General features: G+C 44.7%; 1 protein-coding gene across 1 annotated transcript in view; it reads right to left on the reverse strand.

The window, feature by feature from the left end:
• Nucleotides 1-22,745, reverse strand: part of ZNF236 (zinc finger protein 236) — a 120,628-nt gene that overhangs the window by 59,329 nt on the left and 38,554 nt on the right. The window contains exons 7-12 of the mRNA XM_044921239.1: nucleotides 18,079-18,257; nucleotides 15,722-15,846; nucleotides 15,262-15,434; nucleotides 13,944-14,087; nucleotides 12,397-12,600; nucleotides 11,074-11,302 (exon numbers count right to left, since the gene is read on the reverse strand). Coding sequence (XP_044777174.1) covers nucleotides 11,074-11,302; nucleotides 12,397-12,600; nucleotides 13,944-14,087; nucleotides 15,262-15,434; nucleotides 15,722-15,846; nucleotides 18,079-18,257 — 1,054 coding nt within the window. The remainder of the gene's footprint in view (nucleotides 1-11,073; nucleotides 11,303-12,396; nucleotides 12,601-13,943; nucleotides 14,088-15,261; nucleotides 15,435-15,721; nucleotides 15,847-18,078; nucleotides 18,258-22,745) is intronic.

Below are 22,745 nucleotides of genomic sequence, written 5' to 3' on the forward strand. Positions count from 1 at the left end.
ATTATTTTTGGGAATGGACTGGAACAGAAATTAGACTAGCAGCCCTGCAGATGTCTCCAAATGTGGCCCCCATATGTTTTGTTTGGCCCACGCACTATTAGAAAAAAAATTAAATCCAGATATTCGACCCTTTGACAAACTGAAAGATTTGGAAACCCACATCTGCATTCCTACACGGCAAATTTCCCTGGTGCTAGGCAACTGCCTTTTTCTTCCAACATATTAATATATTTAAAAGGAAGAACATATATGAGAATCATCTTCAAGATGAAAAGGCAATTACTAAAATTTAACATCTAGTCTTAACTTTTAAAAAACTGTCTAGGGGCGCCTGGGTGGCTCAGTCGTTGAGCGTCTGCCTTCGGCTCGGGTCATGATCCCAGGACCCTGGGATCGAGCCCCGCGTCGGGCTCCCTGCTCAGCGGGGAGCCTGCTTCTCCCTCTCCCACTCCCCCTGCTTGTGTTCCCTCTCTCGCTGTGTCTCTCTCTGTCAAATAAATAAAAAATCTTAAAAAAAAAAAAAAAACAGGAGGAGCTGAATAAACATATCTCATACAACATCTGACTTAATAGGAAAGTAATAAAATCAGTCCCATTACAATCAGGAAAAAGTCCACTATTGCTGCATTGAATTTATTGTATTCTAATGATACAAGCCAATGAAATTGGATAAGATACAGAAATATACAGTATAAACTATAAGGAAAAGGTAAAATCATTATTTACAAATGATATGATTATATGCCTTTATTTTTTTTTTTTTTTAAAGATTTTATTTATTTATTCATGACAGACAGAGAGAGAGAGAGAGGCAGAGGGAGAAGCAGGCTTCCAAGGAGCAGGGAGCCTGATGCGGGACTCGATCCCAGGACTCTGGGATCATGACCTGAGCTGAAGGCAGATGCTTAACCATCTGAGCCACCCAGGTGCCCGATTATATGCCTTTAAAAACCTAAAACTAAGAAATAGGCCCACATTTTAATACCCGGAAATCAGCATCATTCATATCTAACAAAATCCAGAAGAAAGTTTTGAACTACTATTAAAATATGAAAAAAATATAAAGAAAAGATCTGAATAAATGGAAATACACACCCTATTCTTGGTACAAAGACTAAAAGTTATAAAGACATCAATTCTCACTGGTTAAATCACTTATTTATAAATACCAATAGGATTTTTTTAAAAACTAGGGCTCTGGAACTTTAGCAGACAATTCTAAAGTACACATGAAAAAGTAAGTATGTGACAATCGTCAAAAATACCCTTTGAAAACAGTGTAACTGGGGAGGACTAGGCCTGCTAGTTACGAAGGCATACCACAGAGCTACCAGAACACATGAATAAAAAGATTCATGCCCAGAACACAGTCCAGACAAGACCCATATAGAGCTGTGGGTATAAAGAATGGTATGGTGGCATGGTGTTTGGACAGAGGGGTGTCTGTCTGCAAACAAAAAATAAAACTGAGTCAAAGATTTAGTTTAAAATACGAAAGTAGGAAAGTGCTAGATAAAAGAGGTTACTTCCCATAACGTCAGTATCAAAGTCTAAGTATTATACAAGTCCAAAATCGTGGCACATTGACAAATTTGGCTATGGAAATACAAAACATTTCTCCCTTTTAATTCAAAAAGACAAATTAGAAGAGAATATACGCTCTCAAAATACTGTCATCTTTAATATATTACAGCAAATAAAAGTCAACAGTCAGCCAAAAAGAATAATGCAAGTGGCTCTTTAACATGAAAAGCTGCTCAACCTTTGACTTCTTTTAAGAGAAATGAAATTAAAACTACAATAGGAAACCATTTTTAACCTATCGATGAGTACAAGGGATCCCTAGATTTGGATAACAACCTGTTCAAAAGGCTATGAGCAAACAGGCACTCCACACAGTGTTGTCGGGAACATAAATGGACACAACTGCACGGGAGGAAAATCAGCAATATTTACCACAATTTTTTAAGTACGCATGATTTTTTTTTCCTTTTTATCAAGCACATTAGTGATACAAATAATGAAATCTGAGTAAGATCTGTGGACTGGATCAATTTTAACACCCTGATGTTGGTAACTGTCCTATGATCGTCTAAGATGGTATAGCTTGGCCTTAGGAAATACACACTAAAGTATTTAGAGTCAAAGGGATTTTATATAAATTTATTATTGTTTGTATTAGCAAAAGACTGCAAATAACCTAAATAATTACTTATCCATATAAGGGAACAATCCCTAGACATTTCATAAAAGATACCAGGTAGCAAAAAAAGTAAACTGCAAAAAATATATACATATACAGTATGCCCCCCATCCTGCTAAAAACCAATAGATACATAATATATAATAACATGCCCTTGCTCATTTAAAAAACACAGAGAACCCAGTAGCTGCCCAGGCCCTGGGGAGGGGTACGTGGAGGACAAGGATGAACAGGGGATTGTTCACCATACACGGTTTTAGATCTTTTGAATTATGTGACATGAGCCAGTTTCACCTATTTAAAAAAATAATTTTAAAATATATGTATTCCTTCAAGCAGTCGGTTACCATGTATCAGGCACTATTCTACACGGCTTGCATGGATTTTCTCATTCAATTCTCTCCCATTTATTCTGTCACTGCCCCACTTCAAAGATGACAAAGCTGACATTTTATTTTGTTAAAATATTTTATTTTTAAGTCATCTCTACACCCAACATGGGTCTCGAGCTCACAATCCCAAGATCAAGAGTCGCACGTTCCACTGTCTGAGCCAGCCAGGCTCCCCTAAAGCTGACATTTTAAAGGTTAGCTAACTTGCCCAAGGTCAGGTGCCAGTTAATGGAAAAGTCAAGGCACATACTGAAGTCTGTAATTCTAGACTCTGAGTATAATTTTCTCAGAAACATCTGTCCTCCGGCTCTACTTCAAGGAGAGCATTTACGGTGCCCCAGGTACCAATACAGGCATACTCCTGCCTTGAAGGGACTCAGGTATGCAGACAGAGCCACACACATGCTGAGACAGGGACCCATATTCGTGTACGTGGGCCGACACCATTTGGATTCATCCCATAGGGTAAGAACACTCAAAAACGCCTGCATTCGAGGGGCGCCTGGATGGCTCAGTTGGAAGAGCATGCGACTCTTGATCTCAGGGTTGTGAGTTTGAGCCCCGCATTAGGTGAAGAAATTACTAAATAAATAAATAAAATCTTAACCAAAAAACAAAAGTCTGCATTGGAAAGACAGCAGGGCCTGGACTGAGGTACTTTTACCAGGCAAAGAAGAAGCAAGAGCCAGGTATGAAGTTCCGGAAATGTAAAGTTCACAGTGGCCAGAGTGTGAGATGTCAGGTGGGGACGAGCAAGAGTTAGAGCTTGAGGCGGACAGGGTAAGATGCTGGAAAACCTTCGCGCCATGAGAGATTTGCGGCAGGAGGAAAACAAATGTATCCGAGACATGTCCTCCTCATTCTTCAGTCAAGACTCCACACAAGAGCAGCTACTGGGGAGACAGCCAGCTCCGTCTTCAGCGTCAGCTGTGGCCGTGGTGGAGAATGAGGGTGACAAAGGGACAGGGACCCAGCCCTGCAGGTGGGAGGCAGGACTGAGTGACAGGAAGACACCTGTGGACTGTTCGGTGGGACCAGAGGGCACCCACTGTGCTCAGAGAACTCTAAGTTCAGCAGTAGGGACGGACAGAAAGGCTCTTCTGGGGCCACATCCAAGTGTTGGCTCAGACACCAGACACAGCGTCCTGGCTGATTCCCAGCAACCAAAGATTTCCCCAGACGCCACAGGTGCGTGCAGAAGCTCCAGCCCAGGGGACAGACAGCGACAGTCATAGAACGTTGTCCTGCTTTCAAGCAGCAAAACATCCAGTTAAATATAAATACTCAGACCTAACTCCTGTTCAACAGCAACTAATGAAGGAGACGCTCATATCCTGGGATTCAGGTTCAGACGCTGGATCTCCAAAGAGAGAGACCTTCGAATGAAGTAAAGCAGCCCAAGTCTTCCCTTACTCCTTGTCACAGAATATTTCACTACATGGCCCAAGTCCGGGTGTGGTGGCTGTTGTTGGCATTCTGTCAGCAGTGGACAGAAACCCTGAGGAGGAGGTCTGCACCTTTGAATCCTCAAGGCCACGGACTCAGCTGGTGGGTCACGGTGTGATGCACAGAGCAGAGGAGGCTGCAGGAATACTCAAACGAGAGCTCGCTGCGGGAACCGTGCATTCCAAAGTGGAGGAGTCGAGCTGCCGCATCTTACAAACCCATCAGTGTGCGCACTCGGCAGTCACACGTCCGCGCCTTCAAGTGGGTGGCCCTTGCACGGCCAGTGAGGGGGTTTACGGGCCACAGGCCACCAGATCCTGTACAGGAAGGAGCCGTGCGACCACTCATTTGAAATCATACACAAACCGAGACACTGTTGACAAATGAGCCTAGTGGAACTGTGGTGTCAAGTCCCACAGTCGCCTGCGTTTATCAGCACTGATCGGGAGCATGCTGTTGACTTCCTGGCCAGATTCTCTAAGCCGGAAATGGAGTGGGGTAGCACTGGTAGCTGGCTGGACGAAATGAAGAATGGGGAGGGACAACTGCAGGCTCTGCAACAAGGGGCGCCGGTGTCAGGTCGAGGCTCCCAACTCATGACGGTGAGGGCATCTCCCCAAACATCATGGATTTTCAGGACCACTTCGCATTTTGAAACTGCCTATAGTACTCTGGGAGCAGCAAAAGCTAACAGAGGCCATCGCGCCAGTTGTTACGAAAAACTGACTTCTGATGAACTGAGTTTGGAAACGAGGGTGAAGGTGAAGCCACATTTGTAGAGACAAGACAGCTGATGTCACCGCTGGGCACGCTCCAGTCTCCCCAGTGTTATGCTGGCTTCTGCGGCTGAGCCTCAGTCAGACGCTGAGCGCAGGGGCTGTGGGGGGGGATCCCCTAACTGCTGCTCGTGGAGAAGCTTAAAATCTTCTCAGAAAACCTGAATTGGCGCAAGATGAAGAAAGGCAAGCATGTCCAGCAGAAAGAAGGCAAGCTACTGGTGTGCCAGTGGGAACCCACAAAGCTTTTTGCAACAGAATGAGAAACAGTGTGTCGGTTCCAAAGTTTGTCTGGCCTGCTCGCAGACACTCTCACTGTCCCTCACAAAGGGACATTCTCAGAAGGGGGCTCCCACTTTCCTCCATTCCATGATTCCTTGCCTGTTCATCCCATCCACCCCAGAGCACTCACTTCAAAACTGAAGCACAAGACTTGCAGCAGTTCGTGCCCTTTACCAACCCGATTGCGGGCAAAGGTAAGGCACAGGACTCCTTGTTGACACTACATATGGTCCTGCCCCCGATTCATGCAATTCTGGCGTGCTGCTCTGTGGACAAACAGCCAACCTGCTGCTTCAGAGAGGAGTTCCTTCGCCTTCCCGCAAATAGTTGGTGGAACAAGCTGAAGTCAGAGCCAAGCAAGGCGCAGAAGACATTACCAAGGAACAGTCCAATATCCAGACCCTACTGCACAGAGGATGCACTCTATCACCCGCTCAAAGCTGGTACGGATGCACTCTATCACCCGCTCAAAGCTGGTACAGCTCCAAGGAGGCAAAGACGGACCAGAGGGGTCCATTGATTTTGTTCCTACATACAGCACCCCTGCGTGGTTCCCACAACTTCAGAACGCGCCTGTGACCGGACAGACGCATGCAGTGCAGGCTTCACCTGCAGGTGCAGTGACCCTGGGAGGGAGCCCAAAGTGTTGGGTCTTCAGAAAGAACACCTACCCTCCCAGGTAGCTCCAGTAATAATTCAGAAGTTTTGGAAAGCGCTCCAGAAGCCTGACACTAAAGGTCTTTAAAATGACTCAAAGGTGTCCCTCTGTCACGGCTGTTCTCCCTATGCCCGCCAGGGAGCTCAGTTAATCATTTATAAAGAAGGAATTTTTCTGTGCCATTCACACAGATCTTTTTAACCCTGCTTTGAGCTTCCTGCAGGATATGCATGATGACTTTTTATAAAATGGGCTTGATTCTCCCCAAATACAGATAAGTGACAGGAGAAGTTGCTTACATGTCAACTCAAATTGTTGCATATAAAAATGCTGTAGAAGTATGAGGGGAATACAATAACCAAAAGTAATGTTTTCTAGATAGCATTTCTTTAAATTGTTTTAACACCAGTATACATTCTATAAAACAGAATGGTTTTAAAATTTAACTGATTTAAAAGTAAGTACTGGTGTTATCCATTTTTTAATAAAAAAGTGTATTTTATTAAGTGAAATTGAAAAAAAGAATATTGGCCAAGCAAATTCAAAAATGTGTCATAAAGACAAAATACAGGAAAAGAAGAGGGAGAGGGAAGGGAAAGAGAGAGAAACTAGAGTAACATGGAGGCCCAGATGGAAGACATGGTTTGCTTCAATTACTGTGATTTACCACCTCAGAGATTAAAATAGAAAAACATATGATCATAACAAAAGAGAAAGGAAAGGCATTTGATAATATTCAACATAAGGAAGAAAACAAAAAACCTCCTTGGTAAACCAACAATGGAGGGCAGCCTCCCAAATCTGAGAGGTTCCACGAAAAGCCAAGAGTAAAAAGCCAAATTCAACTGTGAAACATTAAAACCATCCCCCGTTCAAAGTTAAGATGGAAGTGGACCACTCTCCATACCTCTACACAACACTGTGGCGTCAGCCCAAGCCAATGTACCCAGAAGGGGAGAACTGTCATTATTTATACACAATATACTATCTGCATGGAAAGCCCAACACAATCTCCAGACAAAGTGCTACAATTAACAACAGAAGTTAATTGGTTGCTGGATTCATAATCAATATACAAAAGCCAATTATCTTTCTATATACCTATAACAAAAACTGCAACATAAAAATAGTTTACAATGACAAAAGGATAAGGTGAAAGAATAAATCTGAGAAGACTTGCAAGAGCTCTATGTAGAAAAGACACCAAGAGGAAGAGAAATACGTTCAGGGACATAAAAAACACTGTATTTTAAAGATACCAATTTCGTCAAACCAAAGACCAAGATAATACAAAAGAGAACGAAAAATAAAGACCCACCCTACAGATTTTAAGAGCTATATTAAATAATGGAGACAGCATATCGATCTCCCCATAGACAAACAGAAGAGTGGGGCACAACTGAAAACCCAGAGCTTAGACACACACAGAGACGGAAACCAGATCTCTAACAAACCTGGTATCACATATCAGAGAAGAGACAGATTTTCCAACACATGGTGCTAGACAACTAGTTACCACACAGGAATAAATAAGATTTCAATCCCACCTCTTAGATGTAAAAATAAAGTCCAAATAAATTAATGAATTAAATGTGAAAGGCAAAGTTCTAATACTTTTGTTAGAACACATGGGAGAATTCAGGGGCGCCTGGATGGCTCAGTCGGTTAAGCGTCCGACTCTTGATCTCAGCTCAGGTCTTGATCTCAGGGTCGTGAGTTCAAGTCCTACCACCTAGTTAAAACAAAACAAATACAGGAGAATTCAATGTAGGTAAGGAGAAATTTCTTACATGAAACACAGAACACACAAACTATAAATAGAAAGACTGAAGAAATAGAATAGAAAGGCAACCATAGCACAGAACAATAATGAAATTCATAATGATGATTCTAAATCATCAAGAAAAGGCTAAGTCATGAAGAACATGCTCTGGTCTAAGAAGATAAAATCCTTCTGACCTTTAGAAAGATTTTCATACAAAACAGCTATACCATCAAGACAACTGCATTAAAAGTAAAAATTTCTATTCATCTATTCATCAAAAGACATCTTAACGAGAGTGAAAAGAGAAGCTATTTCTGGAAAAGGTATTTGAAACACATAAATGACAAAGAAATAAGATCTAGACTATATACAGAACTTCAACAAATCAGTAAGAAAAAGACAGGATCTGTGTGGAGACAGTAAATGACCTTTCAGGCCCCTCCTGAAGTCTCAGAGGTGTTACAGGGGATCCTTCAGTTGTGCTCTTGTAACCTTGGGCGGTGTTTTCTATGTGCGTGACTACAACCAAATATACCCTTATCTAAACGTTCGATTTGCATAAAATGTTAGTTATATATCAACAGAATTTAATGCTAGGAATTTCTTAAATAATTGTTAATATAGAAAAACACACAAAATGAAATTGTTACAATGATCCTTGGATCAGAATGCTCTCCTGCCTCGTGGGACTCTCACTCAGCACTCATGTGCTTCCCTCCATCCCCATGAGTACTTGGTTCTTGTCCCTCCAACTCAGTGAAGCTCTTACTTTCTCACTGTGGCCCACCGACTTCTCCTATCTCAAACTCAAGGCACATCTTTAACTCACAATACGCCTCTGTGGCCTCTCACCCTTGTCTCTGCTGTGCGTTGCCCACGCACTGACCCTGTGCCGCACCATAAACACCTTGGAGCTAGCTGTCCTTCCTAATACTTCATACGCAGTGTGTTATATTTACTACTAATGCATACTCAGCTCCAAACCAGACTACCACTAAAAAAAATTAAAGGTCTTAAGTAAAAATAATATTTATATTTAATTATTAATGACAATTCAAAACAAAACCTAAAGAAAACCTCATAAATTCTATCAAAGAATTGTACACAAATGAGATAAATTATGGAATTTTCAAACTTAATCCAATGATGCCCAAATGAATATGTGTCTTTTTAAAGTTTTCTATACTGTATTATATAAAAGCATGAAATAATACAAAATAACAAGTAATTCACCTGACCTATGAATACAGAAACCTTTATTCACAATATAGACCCTCTAAAGAGAAAGAAAAGCAAAAATGGGAAGAAAATATCAGTCTCTTGAATTATTCAAAGTAGGTATAAAAGTCCAAACCTGTTCCTGCACTTCATTTTTAGAAAAAGTACAAGGGTTGCAAAGGTCCTTACCAAGAATGACTTTATACTTAATTCTCTTGCAGCGATTAAGGTCATGATTTATCAGAGCCCCAGGCACTTACAGGTCACCAGCAGCAGAGTAAGAAAGCAGGAGGAGAGCTGGTACAGAGACCTAGAGCCAACACTCAAGGGGTAATCAACACCGCTTCCAAGGCCGATGACCCAGAGCCCATGGACGGCACCCTGGAGCCCATGCACGGCAGCAGGCCACGAGGATGCCGGCCTATCACTGCACAGAACAGGAGTCAAGTTTGGGCTACGTTTTCCCAGTCATACTCTGGCCTAAAAAGGTAAAATCTCTGTGGCCTTAAGAAAGAGTTCCACACAGAATAGGTACACCATTGTCATCCTTTAAGGAGTAAGTCACCAGCTTTCCAAAACACCTTTCCTTGTGATTTCTAGAGAGCCAATATTTTACCGCAATAAATTTCAAACTTCGTGAAGTTTTAATAATGATTTATATGTCACAAGCTATACGATAAATATAAAAGCATTTGTTAAATTTTGAATCAATACACAAAATATCTCTTAAAATAACAAAACAAATTCGACTAAAACCTTCTCACTAAACTAAGGAAGCCGAATAGTGACAGCTTAAATGGGAGAATGTGTGCAACTTGGGACATGAAATCAAGGTCAATTCAAAGCTGCTAAGAAGAGCTTATGTTCACAGTCTCCTCAGGGCGCCAAACGGTCCTCAACTCCCCTTGCACAGCTAGTTCCAGAAACCGTCACTACATTAAACGTGTCCTGCTCCCTGAAAAGCTTTAATCAGAAGAAATATCTTACAACAGAAACGCATCCCCAGTAATTCTATCATGACAAGCGAGGGACGACTAAGAAAAAAAAAATGCTGGCTCTCAACTTGTACTGAGGATCACATTTGATCTAAAATTCACTAGAATTGCATAAACTTGCTCAGTAGTCTGTGCATGTATTTAATTTCTTCAGGCATTTCAAAAATAAACTGACATAACCTCTGCAAACTCTAAAATCAGAATATTCCATATTAAAATCATGGGTACGTTAACGGTAACCGCGTTCTGAAACCACCATCTATGCTCAGGGCACAAGACAAAGTGCAGCGGACCAGGATGGAGCGTGCCTAACCCTAACCTAACCCCTAACCCTAACCCTAACCCTATCCCCTAATCCCTAGCCCCTAACCCTAACCCTAGAAGGCTTCATATCGTGAATAAAAACATGTGGAAAGGATGCTTTTCCCCTTCTTTCCTCTCTGGACACCAGGAATCCCCAGATGATAAACCACTTCGATTCCATCATCCCGTGTTTCACTCGGGGATGAGGGAGCAGATCAAGGGGAAAACGGGAGTAGAACTGCCATGTTCTGTGGGCAGAAACAAGCATCTCACAACCACATGTTGACACTGGGAAGAGACATGCTCAGAAGAAGTGTTCACAGAGATGAGAATGGTCATCATTCCATGCTTTGCAGCAAGAAAGCATTCACTCCCCAGGACACCTGGGAGAAGCAGAATACTCAGTCCCTAAGAAAACATTTCTAGAGAAACGCTCTTGCCCAAAACACAGACACTGATTTCATTCGGGAAAGATGTAGTGGTGCCTGGCCCCGTGCAAGAGGCCCATGGGGTATTCAGAGACGAAGAGAATGTCGTGGGCCATACACGGTGCACACGAGGGACTGAAACATTCCAAGTGCAGCGAGCACCGAGAAGAGGAAGGGCAGGGCCCAGAGTCTCCTCCAGGTGCTGCCCTTGTTCTATGACCACAGGAGCTCTCCGAGACAGGGGGAGACAAGGGGAGAAGGAAGATGCTCCGGCACAGAAAGCCTGTGGGAAGGATGGTCCTTGAGATGCATGCCTGTTCAGACACCGTGGGAGCCCGGCCTCCCTTACGTCAGGAGACGGCAGTGCGGTGGCGAAGGAAGGGACAAAAATGGCCAGAACGACCCAGGGATGAGCCCGGGGGACTGTCAGGAGGAGACACCGACCATAGGGAGAAAGGCAGCCCAAAGTGTACGATGGTCAAGGTTTTTAAATATCAAACAAATAGGTTGATACTATTAGAACATTCAACAAACATCTCGCCCTCAAAAGAAAAAATAAGCAATATGCCCTCCAAAACGTGTAAACCTTAAAGCATATTAAAATTACCAGGTAGAAATGGTGATTTCTTCTTTATAATTTTTTTTTCTTTTTTATCCAACTTCTCTGGGCTTTCTTGATCTTTTTCCTGCTCTGCCTCTGTGGAGTGGGTCTGCTCACTCGAAGCGTGAGGAGCATCCGGATTCTGAACCTGCACCGAGGGCGTCCTGGCATGGCTGGTGTCGTGAGCGTGTGCTGCAGCTGGAATTGAAGACAGCCCACTGTTTTCTAAGGCTTGCTGAGACAGAACAGAACTAACAGGTTAGGAGGTGGGAGGCCCAAATCTGCCTGCCAAAATCAATTACAGAGATGCAATAAGGCTTTGCCCACAGAACCCTAATTCTGCCCTACTAGCTATAAAAATCTGCACTGCCAACCATCATTTATAAGCTAGACTTCCAACTCTTTGAAGTTGAAATGTCCCTTCTGAAAACTGACAGCTCACCTCCACCCAAAATACGGTATGGTAAATTAAAAGGACTTGGAATTAATTAATTTGACGTTCAGAAATTTTACCTGAGACCTCTCTGGTTATCTCTAAACAATCTGGGAATCACTGTGTTAAGTTACAGTGGGTTCACCCTTAAGACCTCAGCTGTCATGCACCCCGAGATTCTTTACACCAACTGGTCACTCCAAAGGTACAGGTAGGTGACAGGTTAGTTTTTACACCTGGTCACTAAATCAGGAGGAGAAGGCAGGCCAGATCTGTTTGTAAATGAAAGATCTGAGGCTAAAGCTGGACTGGCGTAGAAAAATCAGAAAACCATGCTCTGCCCCATTTTCTTCTCCTCCTCTCCCACAGGGGTGTGGCCCATTCAAACGCTGCTAAGAGAGGTGGCTTGACTTTCTCCAATAGTTACAGGAGATATAAGAAAGTTCTGAAAGGCCTATTCTCAAGTAAATCACTTAGAGAGAAAATTAAGTTTTAAACCTTTTTTTAAATTTATAGATTAATCGGGGGCGCCTGGGTGGCTCAGATGGTTAGGCGTCTGCCTTCGGCTCAGGTCATGATCCCAGGGTCCTGGATCGAGTCCCGCATCGGGCTCCCTGCTAGGTGGGGAGCCTGCTTCTCCCTCTGCCTCTGCCTCGCTCTCTCTCTCTCTCTGACTCTCATGAATAAATAAATAAAACATTTAAAAAAAAAATTATAGATTAATCATTTAGAATTCTGCACTGCCCATAAGCATATTTTGTTCCAACAGAATGTTTTCAGTTAGGATGAATATTTAATTATGATTCCTTTATTTGGACAAGCCCTGCCTATTTATTTTTCAGTAACGGTACCCGGTCTCGGACAAGCACAGACGAGAGCAAGAAGGTGCGCCTCACCTGCAAAATGTCCTGGTTGATGCCCACGGTGATGCTGAGCTGCTGGCCGGGCTGTGGGGGCTGGCTGGACTCCGCCGGCCCCGGCTCTGAGAGCTCCAGCAGCTGCTGGATGACGTCGGTCACGGCCTGGGAATTCTGCTGGCTCGACGCAGACGTGACATGGACTTCCGTCGGCTGGAGAGGTAACGTCTGAAACAGCGTGGCCTGAAACGCAGCAGCATTGTCATTGAAAATGTAAGAAGTACGTTAATTTGTACTTCAATTTAAAAGAAAAAAAAAAGGAAAGGAATAGGCACATCTTCCTTAGGAGCATTAAAATCTAACAATATCCCAAACACAAATTTTAAATAAAATGCCTCACTGATTTTTACATTAGGCACAATATGGGCTCTTAAAGGAACATACTTAACGAATGGTCCCACTACACGTTCCAAAGATTTCCTGAGTGATCAGCTCAAGGTGGGGGTGTAGGCTCGCAGGCCTCACCTTCCCGCCTGTCCAGTAAAACACAGAAACAAAAGCATTACAAAATAAAGAAAATAAGAGAGAAACCACTGTGGCCAAGATAATTCAGGAAATTTCTGGAAAAGAGGGGCACTGGAGCATAAATGCTCGGGAAAGCCAGAGCCAAGAACATCCAAGGAGAGAGCACTCTGATTGTCCAGACACGCAGGAGCCTGAAACGCCACGTGGCAGACAGTGGCGGTCAGACGCAGCGTTCTGTGTGATGCGTGAAGGTGGACCCAGGACGCACAACACAGGGCCGGCCTAATGCACGGGGATTCCTGATCAGGAGTTAGGTGAGGAACCATCCTGAGCTGCCGGTATTTTGAGAAAAGAGAACAAAACACAAACCGTAAATGCGAACATAAAGCTCGGGAACCAAACACTAACGAGTTTCCACGCCGGTGTAGGCAGATGCTGACAGCACAAAGCACCACCAAGCCAGCTCACGAGTGCGCGCTCACACATGGTGCGCTGCCCCGTGCTCACGCTCAGCCACTCCCTACCAGCTGCGAGGGGGAAGAGGTAACAGACCTAGGCGGGGCTCAAGACTCCCACCAGAACCCGAACACGAGTGTGGGAGTGAGTGTCGTCCAATTTTACACAATTTAGTTCCACAGAAGGCCACATCCTCAGGAAAAAATTACCACTGTCCCATCAGACGTGGAGAAATATTATTTTACGATGGTTAACTGATTCTTAAGTCATCACACAGGGATAAAGAACAGTCAATAGTAATCATCAATAGCACTGTAAGATGACCATTTCATAAATTAATGATTGCATTTTGCATGCTTTTCATTGGTTCAGGTGACAGTTCTTAAATCAGGATCATCTGATACTATTCTGAAGTTTAAAAATATTGATTTTCTCTCACTAATTAAAAAAATAAGAAAGTACCCTTACCTCCTTATAGAAAACTTTCATAGCACCTTTGTGGTACTAAATAATATTCTAAATAATATTCCATTTTAAAGGTCACAATTAAGATGACCAATTTTGGTAAAAGGTTATCCCCCTATCAAGCAGCCTGCTAGACTCACCGTTAAAACGTGAGCGGTCTCTGTGGAGCTTGCTGGATTCTGTGGTCCGCCCATGTGCATCTTGCTGATATGAGTGTTCAAGCTACCTAGACTTTTAAATACACAACTACATTCTGTACAATTATAGGTAGGGCCATTCTTGACCTTAAAGAACAAAAGAGAAAAAACTATTTTTTACAATTAACTATTAGACAAAAATATTTAAATTATAGCAAATCGTAATTTACCATTCCATTAAAAATGGCAGAAACAATCTAACCATTTAACATTACTTTTTCTTTCAAACTGGATAGTTCTAAAATCAATGACCCAACTCTTGCATCAACCTTGCCAGTGTGAAATTAATTGAAATTTCATAGTCTTGGGTGCCTGGGTGGCTCAGTTGGTTGGGCGACTGCCTTCGGCTCGGGTCGTGATCCTGGAGTCCCGGGATCGAGTCCCGCGTCGGGCTCCCTGCTCGGCGGGGAGTCTGCCTCTCTCTCTGACCCTCCCCCCTCTCATGCTCTCTATCTCATTGTCTCTCTCAAATAAATAAATAAAATCTTTAAAAAAAAAAAAAAAAAGAAATTTCATAGTCTTTTCTATAAATTAGAACAGATTTGGAAGTGAGAAGACATAGTTTCCAGTTATTGTAATTTGGTGAAAATAAGATACCTGACTTACACTCTCAGTGTCTTCAGTGGTTACGCACAGTGTAACACAGGTGTGAGCAACACTCTAACTAAGCCTTTGGTGCGTTACGATATACGTGCTGGGAAGGAGGGCTGCGCACTGCGTAAGCTTCCATCACCAATCCCAATACTCCCTTATCAGCAACTACTTTGGACAACTATGATAAAGCCAACAGGGGACCCTAGAGAGGAGGGAAATGAAGCAGAACCTCTGGGTACACAGAAAGCGTCTCAACTATTCCTTCGCCATTATTCAAGCCCAGCGGTAGTTATTCTTGTAATTACGAAGGCTGGTTGAAAACGGACCGGCCTTCTCTACACATGGATATTCTGTTCCATTTCTTTTTTTTTTTAAAGATTTTATTTATTTATTTGAGAGAAAGCACATTTATTCATCAAAGCTATAATAGCGTCCATAAGACCACAGAAAGATAATATTTTATATTTCTCCCATATGTAAGTCAATAGGGTGTCCATATAGAGATACATATATTTGCTTGCTTGCTTGTTTAAAACAAGGTCTGCTCTGCACAAACTCTAAACCTGCATTTTAAAAGTAGAAAAGAATTTCTCAGGCTCACTCATTAACTCCAGAGCCATCTACCACACCCCCATGAGCACCACACGGACCCAAGTTCCATGTTTACCTCTGAGTGAACTCTCTGCACGTGGGACTGGAGATTCCCTTTTTGAGAAAAGGCAGCAGGACAGAAGGCACAGGCATGGGGTTTTTCACCTGTATGCTTAATCATGTGAGTCTGCAATGCCCCCTTCTGGTTAAAAGCTTTCCCACATTCACTACACTTAAATGGCCTTTCACCTAGAGAGGGAGAAAAATGATCAGAATATAATGCCACATGTGTAAGCATCTAATGAATTGAAAGAGAAATACATTACCCCCAAACCCATCTGTCCAGACAGAACATCGCCCTGTACTGTAGACTCATGCATCCAACCGACTACTCAAAAATCTCAAAGTGAAGACCAAGGTCACAGAGCAAAGGACAGAAAAGCCAACATTACCATCCAGTTCTAGCTAGCTCTAACACACATGTTCTTTCCTCTAAGCCATATCATAAATCGCCCAAAAGTGAATGTATCTCATACCTGTGTGTATCCTAATATGCCGAGTTAACTGACTTGGCTTTTGAAATGTCTTTCCACAGTGCGGGCATGAATATGTGAATCCACTCCTGTCAATGTTCCGGTTATAAGACCTTGTACTTGATACCCTAGTATAACACGGGGGGAAAATATTCATGAAGTCGTCTCCTCTGTATTACAATTTCAAAATTAAAATGCTACCAGCAAGTGTGGATGAGTGGTGGTCAGAACATGCTTTAACGAGAAATCAATCACATGTAAGTGTGTGTCTCCACAAACACACAGGTACACACAGACACGCAGTTGTTTGGTAGTGTTCATTACCATAAAATTCATTTTTCCCTATCTAATGAAAAGATAAACTTTGCTTTCTTTTCTTGGAGGGGAGAGGTGAGAATGTCCCTTCTGGACACAGCTCGACCTGTGGTGCTCGGACGTAAAGACGTGTGTGGGTACGATCCCTACACTGCCAAGTCCTGCTTCGTCCTCCAGTCTCCTTGCTCTCAACACCATCCACAGGCTGACGATCTCCAAGTTCTCCCTCCAGCACCCCTGACACCGATCCTAGACGTCTCCCTCTCCGCCTGACGTCTCTGCGCTCGGCTCCCTGGTGGCTGCGAGCTAGTGTGAACCAAACAGGACTCTGCCCATCCCCCTCCTGCTGCTACCCCACCCAGGAAACAGCAGCTCCCAGTTGGGCAAGGTTAAACCTTAGGAGTTGCTCCAGATTCTCCCTCTCGCCCCTGACTTCAAGTCCATCTCCAAAAGCTACTGGTTTCACTCAAAACACCTCCAAAGACGCTCAGGCCTCCCCACTCTCCAGTCGTCAGACCACCACCGTCCGCTGTGATGGTTCACCGGCCTCCCTTCCTCAACACCACCCCCCACAGCCACCCCACAGGGGAAGTTGGGGCAGACTTCCCACTACCCTTGGGATATAATCCTCATTCCCAGGATGGCCACCTGAGGCCCTCAGCCCCGCGGCCCGCCTGCTTCATACCCAGCGCCAGCAAGCTCCCCTCCACAGTGGGCTCCCAAGCACCAGCCTCCTTTCTGCTTTCCAGTGCAGAGAAAACTCACTGCAGCTGAGGTGTGGCAACTGCTCTCCCCTTCCCGGCCCGCATGGCCCTCCTCATTTCAGACACCCTCCTCAGCGTGGCCCGCCTCAACAGCCCGCTCACCAAGCTGCCCACCTTACTGGCACTGCCCCAGCGCAATCCAGTTTCTTCCCTTCTCCACACAAGCACTATCTGAGAGTGTCACACTGACTCATCTCCCTGGTAAACGAGCATTCCACGAGGATGAGGCTGTCTGCCTGGCCCGTCCCTCCATCCCGGAAGGGCCAGAAGCCGGTGCGGCCGACTGCATGCTGACCGCCTGGACACCGTTCATCATCTCCCCAAAACCCTCGGAGACACACCAAACCTGCCTGTGTTCAAACTTCATCCAAATAAAAACCTAGTGTGATGGGGCACATGCAGCATGCTCGGGGCCCCCAGTAGTGGACAACAGGCAAAGTGGAGGGCGTGGGAGGGGTAAGGCGGCGCTGGCCCCGTGGGGTGTCCACGCCACTAAAACACAGCGCCTCAGAGGGCGACCAAATCCGACAGTCTTCACACAGTTTACACACTTTATTAACTGGTGTGGACACTGCTATAGTGGTTGTAGTTGTTACGAGGAAGCATACACACACACGTAACTCCTAAGCTCACTCCACGAGTGTGACAACTAAGCACGGCTGTCAGCCTACTGACTAAGCTAATAGTATGAGCTCGAAAACCAGGCAATTAGGGTTTAAATCCTTGACGCTTGAAGCCTCCGAGCTGTAAAACCGTGGGAAAGTAACTCGTCCTGTATCTAGAGCTCCTCATCCACAAAGTGGGGAGGTAAGGTCTCCTGGTCTGATAGGGCTGCTTGCAATGATTAAGTTTTATTCACACATGTTTAAATGCACACTAAGCGCAAGCGTCAGGAACACAGAAGTTCTAAACAGGTAGTATAAATAAATCTGTTTGTTATAAAGGGTGCTGATCTGGCCCTTGTGGATCTACCATACACACCTCATTATTTACCTATGAAAACGTTCTGTCAGTACCCCGGCCCACAACTTTTAACACTATAATACTTGCTAAAAATTTCGACTCCTGCAGCCTGATGACTGCTTCAAATTTTTGAGCTTCTCTTTCTTACCGTACACAGGGCTACACGTTTTAAAAGCTATCCTGACACCACTCCAGATTAGCTGCCATGTTGCTGTTTCTAAAGTAGACAGTATTTTTAAGCAATCATAGCAAAGTGTACCCATTCTTAATATGTTGTATAGATTTCTTTTTTTGGCAAGCCCAAGTAAAGGCTCATACCTAATTTTATAGTGAGTCTTCATGTGCTCCTTCAGCTGGGAGGACGTCTCGAACTCTTTCCTACAGGCCTTGCAGGCATGAAGCCGGCTCCCAGCCAGCTCCTGGCGGTGCTCCTCCATGTGTATGGCCAGCTGGCTCTGCAGGGTGAACTCATCCCCACACTCAGAGCAGATGAGATTCTGCAAAAGCAAAGACCATCCATGAGCAGAGCAAACATTTCAAAACCATGACGTCTTAAAAGAACTGGTATTGCAAATGGTCGATACACAGATTACACTTTCCTCTGGAATAAACACTATTTTCACCATCAAAAACTGTGTCATTATGTCCAAATCTGCATATATAAAAATCATCTTGGCTGGAAGAAAAGGAAACCCAGAGAAGCGGATGAGAGAACCGTGCCATTTTTGAGCACAGACTGGCTGTTGGGTACCTGGCATTTCGAACACCTGTGCTGAGGAAACGTCAGAGCAGGAGAAGGACTTCACCGCCACAGAAGGGTCAGGACAGAACTCAAATTAAGATTGGAGTTTAATAGACTACCTTAAAGCAAAGTGACAGCTGATAAATTTTTGAATGGAAACACTTATCATTGTTTCACAGGCAGGCTCTCACAGAGAGAAGTCAGGGACTCCGTCCAGACACGGCTTGCCCAGCACTTGAAACAGGCGTGGTCTGAATAGCGCAGTGGGAAAAGCATGAAATACACACAGGATTTCAAAGACTGCGAAAAGCAAAGAACGTAAAACAGCTCAATTTTAATATGTGAGTAATACTTTAGATATATTTTCAAAATAAACTATATTAAAATAAAATTTATTTCATCTGGTTTTTTCCCTCTTTTTTTTTCCTTTTTTAATATGGCTACTATAAATTTTAAATGACTCCTCTGTCCTTTAGGTAACAGCAGTACATGTGTCCTGGAGTTGGGTTGTTCACCCCTGGCTATGGCATCTGGGTGCTAACCACAGGGATGTCACAGCGCCTGCCCCCCAGGGTGTAGGATGCTCAACAGAGAGCAGGGCACAGAGGGAGAACTCAGCCCAGCTCTCGGCAGGAGGAAAAGCTGGCTGAGGACGAAATTGGATGAGCAGACTCAAGAGTTCCGTCGTACAGGTTTTTAAACCATCCTCAACACAGACTGTCCAAACACGGGGAAAAATGAGTATAACCTGTCAATGAGCAGACACTGTTATTTCCAAGTAAGAACAGCAACAACAACAAACAGATAAAATAAATTTTATTTTGATATATTTTAGTTTGAAAATATATACGAAATATTATTCACATATTAAAAGTTATTGAGCTAGTTCTTCCATCAGACTTTCTTCTAATTTCTATACATACCAGCCCTGTAAATGTGAGTAAACCCCATTAAAATGAGTAGTTCATTGATACTGAGAGCATCCTTGGCAAAAAAAGATAAGCTGAAGGGAATATTCTGAGCAATCCAATAATGATTTCAACTTAAATAATGTTAAGTTAGTATTATTACATAATAATTTAAGGAAATAATGAGCTACAAGATGTCAGCATCTTGTTGATAATAAAGAAAATTCTTTTCAGAAAACTGTCAAAAAGAAAAAAAAAAATTCCTAACAAAATTTGCTGCATCTCTTTAAAAAAAAAAATTCCTAAATTTATATGGCAAAACACTCATTTTTGCTCAGGGCTGCCCCAGGTGTCCCTTCTTGTAATTGTGAAATAAAACTTGGCTCTCCCAACCTGTCCCATCCTCACCTTACTCTTTTAATGATCAGATTAGTATATTTCAGGGGCTATCTACACTTGTCGGTTCTCGGAGCACAACTCCCACATTTGGCAAAACAAGGGCAAGTACCCCGGGGCCACGAGCAAAACCCAGCACGTGGCGGAGAGCGTCATCGTGCCTCTGCTTCACACCCAGAAAGCCCCAGGAGCCAGGGCGCGCCTCCCACCCGCTCCCATCAGCTGGCCACACTTGACAAAGCCCTAGCCAGGAGCCCCATACCTCACTTCCTCGCCGACCGCTATGGGACATTCCCCTATCCTGCATTCTCCATATTCAGAGCTGCCATCAATCCTCCAGCCTAGAAGTAGTGACTGCTTTGTCCCCTAGAAACAGACCCTTCTGGATAATTTCCATCCTGGACGAGTGACAAGCAGAACTCATCAAGGGAAATGCACGGCATTCTGATCAGCCCCCTTCTTGCTGAAGGTCAATTTTTACAGGTCAGAATATAAAATATGATAAATACTAACCGCCTTGCGGCCGCTCTCCCCATAACAGCTGCCCTTCTAGGTCCCCGCCAGGGGCCACCGCATGACCCTTCCCTGTGGCCCCATGTCTCAGACCCTCACTCACACCCTCCACACTCCAGTATGGAATGTCCTCTCCCTGGCCCGGGCTTCATCAGGAGACTCCGGGTTCCCCATTCCCCTGCCAAGACCTTCAGCTGAGTTCTTCATGTTCACTGCATTTTTCACTGTAATTTCCCTTTGGTTCTTCTCTCTTCTATTCCATTTTTTCATTTGTTTCAAAACAATTCTTAAAGCAATTTTATGATGACTGCTTTAAAATCCTTGCCAAATAATTCCATCGGGGTCCCTTCAGTATTGGAATACGCCATCTTTTCTCATTACATTAGAGCTGGAGCTATCATGGTTCTTGGTCTGTTGAGTGATTTTCAACTGTATCCTGGACACTCTGGGTGTCGTGCTGTGAGACTCTAGATCTCTGCTCTTCTCTTATCAGGCAGTCACTCCGCCTAGATGCAGCAGAGGACAACGTCAGGGGTGGAGGCTCACTACAGGGTCCTGCCAACCCCAGGGTGGAAAGCTCAGTGCAGACTGGTCCGTCCTGCATCATCTGGTTGGAGGCTCACTGTGGACTGGTCCGTCCTGCATCCTCCGGTTAAATCTCACTGCTGTCAGGTGCGGTGAGGCTCCGCTCCCCACTGGCCACTGGCACTACTCTGGCAGAGAATCACAACGCTGCCTGCTTCTGCAGAGAATGAGAGGTCAGCTGCCAGCCTGGCTCTGCTAACACCATCGGGTGAGGGAGCCTGGGTACCACCTCCTTCTGCCAGAGAGAGATGCAAGATTAGCTCTGTACTTAATCCCAGGCAGTCACGGGATCAGAGGGCCATCTGTTTAGGAACAGGGGGCAGGATGGGTTAGAAGATCACTCACAGCCTTGCTGAGCAGTTTCTCAGTTGGTATTTGGCTGGAGTAGGGTGGGCATCGTCAAAAAGATTTTCTATTGGTAAACCAGTCTTTTGCCAGTTTTAACTTAGGGGAACCAGCTTTTCTTGAAGCTTATTTTCATCTGTGCCTGTTGGCAGAAGGCTACAGGCTTCTCCAGCAACCTGTCCAGGTGTATGGGAGTAAAAGAAGAAGCCAGAGGAGCTCATTGTCGTACTGCTCCTCAGGCCCCGAAGGCCCTCAGCTGCCAGCCTTCTTCCCGCATCCCACAGCCCTCTATCAGCGGGTTATGTTCTCACTGGGTGGTGTCAGTTGTAGGGGCAGAGGCGGCTGGGATAGAAAGGCTTCTCCATGGGGCGCCCGGGTGGCTCAGTCGGTTCAGCGACTGCCTTCAGCTCAGGTCATGATCCTGGAGTCCCAGGATCGAGTCCCAGGATCAAGTCCCAGGATCGAGTCCCGCATCGGGCTCCCTGCTCAGCAGGGAGTCTGCTTCTCCCTCTGACCCTCCCCTCTCTCGTACTCTCTCTCTCATTCTCTCTCTCTCAAATAAAAAAAAAATCTTTAAAAAAACAAAAAAAAAAAGGAAGGTTTCTCCATGTTGGCTGGATCCTTACAGGTTATTTTTGCATGTGACTGAAGGTCAGGACTTCTTCCTGTATTACTCATACCATATTCATACCAAGTCACTAAGAAATAAAAACATGCCAAACAGAAAAAGGTAGCCAGAAATGTACTGTTTTAACATATGTGGGAAAGACTGATAATTGTGTTCCAATATCTATTCTTCTTTTCTTACACAGTAATCGATTTCCTCACCGAGCATATGGCTCTGACTAGAAACTCTACTTGCCACCACCGTGCGTAGGGACTGTGTTCTCTTGCTCACAGACCAGGTCTCTCCCTGCTCCTCGTCCTCGAGCCACGTGACAGAGGTAGGATTGGGGGGGGACCTGGACAGCCTCGGAGGGCACAGCGGCCCGACCAGCTCCGAACCGCACAAGGCCACACAGGGGACAGAGGAAAACTCCAAACCTAACACCGCCCTTTAAGAAAAGGGCGCCCATTTTTCACGCAAGGCCAACGCATTTTCCCATCTGAAACAAGCACAACCAAGCCTTTTTGCTTCTGCCCCTGGAGAACCCTGCCAGGAGCTCCTGCCCGGCGTGGGGTGACCAGGCCAGGTGACTGAGTGTCTCTCCGCTGCAGACACAGTGGCTCTGGGCCACAACGGGCAGCCACACTCACGCCGCCGCCTGCCACGGGCCCCGGCGCCACCACAGCCTCTCCCTCCCCCGGGACCATGGGTGGACAGAGAGACTCAGGAGAAGAGACACAAGACAGGACAGCAAGGGGAACAGAAATGCAGAGTCTACTCATCTCAGGAAATACACGTTCCTCCAAGGCCTTTTTAGGAAAAAAGAGTCTGAAACGAGGGCACGTTGACGTTCTCACAACCATGACAGCAAAAGGCAAAGACAGCTGGG

Source organism: Neomonachus schauinslandi, chromosome 14 (genome assembly GCF_002201575.2).
Source record: "Neomonachus schauinslandi chromosome 14, ASM220157v2, whole genome shotgun sequence".
Classification (NCBI taxonomy): domain Eukaryota; kingdom Metazoa; phylum Chordata; class Mammalia; order Carnivora; family Phocidae; genus Neomonachus; species Neomonachus schauinslandi.